The following is an 8,283-nucleotide window of genomic DNA, read 5'->3' on the forward strand; positions in this document are numbered from 1 at the left end:
AAGGCGAATGGTTAAGTTTTTTTTTAGTTTTGCTGCGGATCAGGTTTCCATACCACTAAGAAGACGGTTTAATGCGTAAAGAGTAAGCAACCACAGAACAACTGTACGGAATGAGAATAAAGTGCCTCAGTTTGAGGGTTTGTATTCATATCCATTGTGTTCAAGCACTTTTAATATTTTATCTACTTACAATGTCAATTTTCATTAGGTGGTTATAAGCAAAACAAACAGAAAATCGAAATACGAAAAATGAAACATAAATGAACCAACAAATAGTAAACACGTTTCAGCATTGTTTAGATTTATAGTTGTAATCTTATCAAATCTTTGTCAAAAGTATCAGCACGAACCTCATTTTCCACCATGTCATGTTTTCAGTTTCAGTTTCGATAAGTTTTATTTCTCCACTTGTACATAACAGAAAATAAGTATAACGATATCAAACATATTATTCACAAGTCATGAAAATACGAACAAGATTTCACGTAACAAGTATATAATCAAGTGAAATAATACATGAATTTCATTACAGATCTTTAAGTGTACAGGTGGGGGGAGACCGTTATCAATAAGCAATCGCTTGACTTGGACAACGGCCTCTGAACATAATCTTATATACCTTGTAACAAGCTTTTAACTACAGGAACGGAACACACACACGTAGAACAAATAACTTAAATCTTTTAAGTATTTCAAATGTCATTTGACCAAAAAGGACAACACAGGGTGGAATGTATGAAGACGAAAAAAAAAAAAAAAAACACGTCCGTTTTAACGTCCGTTGTGACATTCCCCCTGACTCAGACAGTTCAAATAGCCTTCGAATATACAATAATTATGTCATGTCGAGAAATATTTGCTCTGTCGCGATTTTCCTCTTTCCCATAAAAGCAAGAATGTCTGCCAATTCCACGCAAAATGTGGCTAAGCAGACACGCCATAGGAACCCGTCCCTTACATGTGCCGTTCCACATTTGCCTTGTATTTAGATATTAAAATGTCGGGATGGTGATGAGATACAGTAAATCGCCTGTTTGCTTAACTCACAGTTTGGTCTAGAAATTTTCTCAAATTTGTAGTAGAAAGAGTTGCACGTTTATATATGACTATATTGATGTGTGTGTGTATATGTATACACACACACACACACACACACACACACATATATATACATATATACATATGTGTATATGTATATGATATACACATACATAGAGTGTGTGTGTGAGAGATAGAAAGAGAAACAAATGTATTAATGAGAGGGATAACGGTGTGACTATATTGTACGTATGAGTGTGCGTGTGAGTATTGGCATTTACCTATTATTCAAAATGACAATGAGATTCAATTATCATAAGGGCTACATAAGCAGATAATGATATTTATGGCAAGGAATTGACGTTGGTTACCTTTCACCTTCACCCCTGATCGAGTCTGACATTTTCAACCCAAGTTCCTTTGCAAAAATCATGAACTTTAATCTATAATCACAACCATGTTCATGGAAATAATGCGATCGTCACTGCCAACCATGTCACATCGTCTCCAGAGTGACTTTTTGACCTTTGGGCATTCTGCCAGAAATCTTACTGCCAAGGAGATTCTCTAAAATTAAAAAAAAAAATCTAAAATCGCGATAACAGGAAACGAGATGGACAGTGAAAGGGTCAACCCGAAATCACAATGCCTCCCTTACCATTCTGGGCGGAGGCACGAAATCTCAAATCGCCAAATCATTACACATCTTGAACATATCCATGCATAGGACATGATATTTGTAAGCGGATGTGATCATCACGTAATGTAATTGGCATTCTTGATTTAACAGTTATCTCTGTATACCACTCTGCTAAGATTAGCAGCATTTTCACTGATGTGACTGAGGAAAGTATTAATTTCGTTTGACTGATGCTATTGCCTTGAACGTTGTAAGTAGTCACGCAATCTTCTTTTCAATCGGGAATTATACTGTAGAGCTGAAAGGGGAGCTACGTATTCATTGTTTGACTCAGAACTGATTTCCTCACAAACTCATGCGATAATGACTTTGGCACAAAGTTTGTGAGGTGATCACCAGCTCTTGAGACGAATCAGATTAAGCATTTCATTACCACTACTTTGCAAATTGAATGGTACCTAATCAATCAGGGAGCTAAAACGAAAACCTCCTTGTATTAAGTTAAGTCGTCAATGAAAACATAGTGGAGAGTCTGATATTTATGTGCTTTGCGGAAGGTGCCGCCAATGCATTGATCTTTTCATCCATTAAAATATACCTCTTACAACTGACACTTCTGCTAATTGTTTCTGAGCAGACCCATCCATCTGCCCCCCCCCCCCCCCCCGAATCAATATCATCTGTCGTAATTCTGTTTAGGCGTATATGTTTCGTCGCTCGGGTATTGATCTGTTGGAAGGTCTGTGTCCTATCTTTCTTACGATCTCCCCCCCCCCCTTGTTTTTTTTCCCCTCTTGGTTGTTGTCATAGATTAATCGAGAAAGCAGGAAAATCATTAAAATGCAGGATCTATATGGAAATAGCTCTGTGTTCGGCGGGAGATATTCGAGTCCTTGTGTTTGGTGCACTCGAAAGTTTAATCTGTGTGCGTACAAATAACTTCGAGTGCTTTTCACATTAATGCTTAATATTGGATGATTCGAAGGCTTTCTTAATAGTGAAGTAGAGCTACTGAAGTCATTCTGAAACGATCTCGCTTAAAATTGACAAACATTCGAACCTGAAGAAACATGGGTGTTCGGTTCATTCTGATAACATGCAGTGTCATCACCTGTGTTTTTTGCACTTTATCCAGTTTCACCGATGTCTTCACACACACCACATCGAATGGTCAGTATTCATGCATGTGTGTTACGTTTTATTAATCAGCCTGATTTGATCCGAAACTATAGTCTGAAGGTGAACCTGAATTCATATCACGCTTTCAGATGCAGATGGCGAATTTAATTATGCGATCATTGATTATGTGAGTACATGAGTATATTTTGTAAGTAGGTGTTTGTTAGTCTGCTTGTCTGTCTGTCTCAAACGAACTGTCTTATCCTCTCAACGTAAACCTCATGTGATGCCTATGGGAATATGTCCACTCTTCGTTTTACTTCATGTTACAAAGGCATTTCATTTCCGACAAAAGTAAAAAACACAATATTATGACATTTGCATACACGCACACACAAACTTAAACAGAGTACAATGTGACTTTTGCATATTCAAGAGAAATTATTGCATTTTTTGCAGCAAATCAAGACATAGTTAAAGGAAATGCATGACTGAATTATATCAAGGTAAAGATGTTTGAAATGGAGGGAACTACCAAAAAGTTTTGTGAGAATGCAATCCCCTTGTGAGTATATAGTAAGTAGGCCTATAGTGGTTTACAGTCAAGCGAAACGAAGTCTTGTCAGCAGTGCCAATCTAGGAAAAACAGGTAGGACGCAGTTTTTTTTAGAGTGTCCGGGACATAGTGTAAATACTGGCAAAGCATAAAGCAATTCACATTATATTAGATCACATCGGTTACGTTCTTCCGTGGGCAGAACATTTTGGGCATGTTCTCCCATCGGAGAGATTTTCGTGCCAACAAATGGCAAATGACACGAAGACAGCTGCGAATCGGCCACCACGGAATACCATAAGATATAAAGTACAGTGCATCCTCAAATTACGTTGACTCGTCCATCATTTTGATGAACTTTAGCTGTCGGGAACATCGAACTTTCAGGCCTCGTGGTTTATCATACTTAATACTTTAGGCTATTTTCAACCAGGACTACGTCAATGGCATATCAAACCTTCTACGGTTGGAATATTCTGTATGAATTTAAACTCCCTTGCACTCTAATACGTTGTTTTGTTAGATCTCTCATTGGTCTTCTATGATTTCTCAATAATCTATCAGTAAATTCTATAGTAGGCATGGTCTCCATTTAAAGTTTAACTAATTCACCAGAGTCTGCTAGTGATCTGTGAGGGAGGGGCTTTCAAAGAATGCACTCATAGGTCTCACAAGCCTTTCAGTAATCTTTCATGAGTTTGTGAGCAAACAAACAAATAAACAAAAACATATACTAGCATATATTTGGGCAAATTTTCCATTCAAGTGGTAATAAAATCAATGCTTAACCCGTTGATCGAGGACGGGTCCAAAGAACACCTTTTCCTATAGTGCACCATTTTGAATCTCGACAAATGGTGAATGTGCCCACCCCTGTATTTGGGAGAGAGCTTCAACGACCTTAATCAAATAATCAGATTGACCAGGATATTTGAAGGAAAATAATTAGATTGTCACGCACTGTTAGGGAAGATGCCTATGGTTAAACCACGACAAAGGTAGTGCTCACATTGATCTTACATAGAATAATGTGAGTTGTAAGATCAGATCATTTTTGTGACATCAAATCAATTCTGCTAACAGTTTCTGATCGTGGGACAGCATTGGCATGTCATTTGACATTGTTTGAAAGAAAGACTTCACAGTGAAAGGTGTTCATTCTACCCCGTCATACAGACACTGATATGAAAAAAAAAATGAAAATCAAAATCATACAATGCAAATCTGCGAAAATATGAGCAACTGCGAATAAACTGTCAAAGTATTGCTGATAAACCGTCCAATGTGCCAGCATTACAAATCAAACAAAAGCTGTCGAAGTGAGGTGGTACTCTCTACCCGGCATAAGCAGATAAGATTTTTTTTTTCAAAAGTTCCATTTGATTTGTGTAGGTGTGTAAGAAAACGTCTGTAATAATGTCCTCTGATCACAGTCTTTCTTGTCATGTATTGTTTTACGCAGTTTTCGGGTACGAAGAGAGGGCACTGCGAAATGCAATAGATCGAGTGAGTATCAACATCAGCTACACATTTGATTTTTACACACTAACATTATTTCTAAGCCTTGTTTTTTTTTCAGATGAAACAAAACGAAAGAATATTTTGGAGGAGGAATAGTTGATGTTAACTGAAATCCTCATTTCATTTCCACGTCGTAACAGGATTTTGATGTTTTCGTATCACGATAAATCAGTAGGTGTAGCAACAGAATGATTCAATTGATTCAACTAATTAGCCGCTGACACGCCGTAATTATTTGGTTTGGTTTGTTTGCTTGTTTATTTGCAAATAAAGTATCCATCACTACATTGTGAAAGCATGAACGTCGTTTCAAGATGAGTTGTGCAATACGTTAATCATGTCACACTACTCTTCCATTGAGTTCTTCGGAAATATATCAATTACAAACAGAACAGGGCGTCATCGGGGGAGGGGTAGGTGTCCCCCCCCCCCCCCCATGAAAGATGGGGAGGGGGCAAAAATATCATGTGCACCAGATTGTTGAATTCCAATTCTGAAAAAAAAAATCTCCTTTGCTACCCTTCCCAACCCCCTCCCGTCAACTTCTTTGCACTTATAGTACTGACGCACATGAGGAACAAGAGCTGAGATATCGCGATTTAGTCATTCACATAATTATGTGAATATATTTTCTTCCCTTCTCATTAAAAAAAAATCCAAAATTTTCATCAAAAGTGTGCACCAGATCGCTGAATTTCAGGTCTTAAAATGATAAATCTCCCTCACGTTGAAATGAGATACCCCCACACCTTCTCCCCCCCCCCCCCCCCCACCCCGGTTGCTTTGCTCCCTTGTATAGACTTTACAATTACAAATTTTGTACGACGTCAGTGGTTACGCGATGCATCGGTTTCTTCTTTAAAATTACTTAGGATTTACGAGTCCCGTGTTGGCCAAAGTTTCAAAAAGTTATTCTCATCTTCTCTGTTTATTTTACTCATTCTTTATCTTATTCTTCTTCCTTCCAATATATTTCAAATATATTTTTGGTTTACAGCCATCCAGTTTCAAACACAGGAATGCGACTGTGAGTGTCGTTCAGACAACACGACGGCGAACGCTTTACAATGCATGCAAGTCAATGGGCTTCGATATAACCTTCGACCCCGAACTGAATTACTGTCACTTGAGCAGCTCAGAAAATTAAACAACGTTTTGGTAATACCCCAATTACACCTGTTATACTGTTTTGTGCCCAAAGTGGGTTGCACCAGCTGGAAATCTTTGCTCTTGTCAATGTCGAAAATTGTTAGCAACAAAAGCGTCCACGCGACTGCCGACAGATCTTTCGTGCCTCTGTCTAAGTTTGATTCTGAAAGAGCGCATGAAGTCATTACAACATATAGGAGTTTCATGTTCGCGCGCAATCCGTTCTCGAGACTGTTGTCGGCTTATCGAGATAAAATCATGGGAGATGGTACAGACAAATGGAGATTGCTGCTCTTAACCTGGCTGAAAAGTAAGGATCCATCGTCTCCTGAGAAGGATAAACTGAAGTATCGGAATTTCTCATTCACAGAGTTTGTTCAGTTCTACACATCATCCTCCGAGAAGAACGCCCATTGGCGAGAAATCAACGAGATGTGCTCGCCTTGCCTGATGCACTACGATTTCATTGGCTTATTTGAAACGTTGAGAGAAGACGCAGCGTTTCTCGTAGACGCTTTGAATGAAACCGCCCCCTCTACCGGGGGACTGCTTCACAAGCAAAGGGTCACCAATAGCTCGCAGGAGAAGTCATTACGCAAGAGCTACTCTCGACTGCCGAGAGAACTTCTTCAAACGTTGATCCAAGATCCAGGTATTGTCACAGATCTTGCCCTCTTTGGGTATGACGTCCCACGTGTCATTCAAGAGTTACTTCATCACTGAACCAGTCACATTCGTCGAGTAAGAAGGAATGAAACAAGGTTGTACAGTGCTCCGAGGGAAACTGATAAAACATATATAGCGATGACTTGCAATTGCAAACGCCACCATAAAGGAAATGAATATGACATCCACTCTGCATGGATACCTCCAACATAACAATCCAATAATCTCATACTTTTTCGCCCTAAAGTCGGGAAAAATACAATTTATGCCTATAGCATTGTATAGCAAGAATATCGCTTTTCAAATATTAAGCTATCGGTTTTCCAAAATCATTTATGCACTCAACCAAAAAAGTAAGTTCCCCCGAGCATTTTTGGATAAATACTCAAAAATATTTTACCGATTTTCATAATTCACACGGGAATGGATAGGGAATTTTATTTCTTATAGCATGACTGGCATCATTGCCACCAGACATCATTATTGGTGTGAAAAAAACAATGCATTTCATGTCAGAATGCATGGGGAAAAAAGTTGCACTTAAGGTTATATGAAGCATATTGTGTACATTTCCTATATGCAAGTTAGCAAATGACCTTTTTAAATTGTTATGTAATTCTCAGGAATTTCTTCTGGTACAATGTGCTTCCCTATTAAACAAAATGCTATGTATACTTTTTAAACAATAGGTCTTTTCAATATGAAAATTTTGGTCAAAGCCATGTGCTTATTTGGAACCGCACGTCATTTCGTATGCAGCAGCTATGGGAGACAATTTCATCTTCATGGATGATAATGCTAGACCTCATCGCGCTCAAGTTGTAGATCAGTTTCTTGAGGGAAATGGCATCGAACGTATGGAGTGGCAAAGTGGCCTGCAAGATCCCCTGACTGTAATCCAATAGAGAATCTTTGGGATATCATTAAGCGGAAAGCGAGCAAGAAGGTGAAAGATGACACTTCACTACAAGAATTTCAGTGCATCTTGCAGAGAGCATGGGCCAACATTGAGCAGCGCCAAGTACAAACTTTAGTTAACAGTATGAGGAAGAGATGCCGGCTGGTTATTGAAGCGGATGGTGGACATATAAACTATTAAATACTTTACTGTAAAAAAAAGAAAGAGATAGAAAAATGTGCAATAAACCATGCTTAAAAATTCATAATCATGAGTGATTGTTTGATTATTTGTGTAAAAGTCAATGCAAATCACTAAGGTGCAACTTTTTTTCGTGCATTTTGACATAAAATGCATATTTTTCCACACCAATAATGAATCTGGTGGCAATGATATGCCATTCATGTTATGAGCAATAAAATCCCTATCCATTCCCGTTTGAAGTATGAAAATCGGTAAATTACTTTTTGAGATCTATCCAAAAATGCTGGGGGAACTTATTTATTTATTTATTTATTTTTTGGTTGAGTGTGTACAGTGTATAGTTCACAACAGTAGTAATTAAGGAAACTCCGTGAAAGACGTTGTTTTAACGAATTTTCGCCAAGAGGGCTTTTGGAAGAACAAGATCAGTGTTGAAAATGATTTGTACGCTTGGTGGAGGTCTGCGCTCTCAGAGTGCTTCTCTATTTTGTC

At 38.3% G+C, this 8,283-nt stretch overlaps 1 protein-coding gene across 1 annotated transcript; it reads left to right on the forward strand.

Moving 5' to 3' along the window:
* The first annotated feature begins 6,281 nt into the window (after window positions 1-6,281).
* Window positions 6,282-6,746, forward strand: LOC139710871 (carbohydrate sulfotransferase 14-like). Its single transcript, XM_071622794.1, has one exon. It carries the CDS (start codon window positions 6,282-6,284, stop codon window positions 6,744-6,746), a length of 465 nt encoding a protein of 154 aa, XP_071478895.1.
* The last annotated feature ends 1,537 nt before the right edge of the window (window positions 6,747-8,283 follow it).

Source organism: Diadema antillarum, unplaced genomic scaffold, assembly GCF_040938485.1.
Source record: "Diadema antillarum isolate AM-2024a unplaced genomic scaffold, OU_Dant_1.0 seq00001581_RagTag, whole genome shotgun sequence".
NCBI lineage: Eukaryota > Metazoa > Echinodermata > Echinoidea > Diadematoida > Diadematidae > Diadema > Diadema antillarum.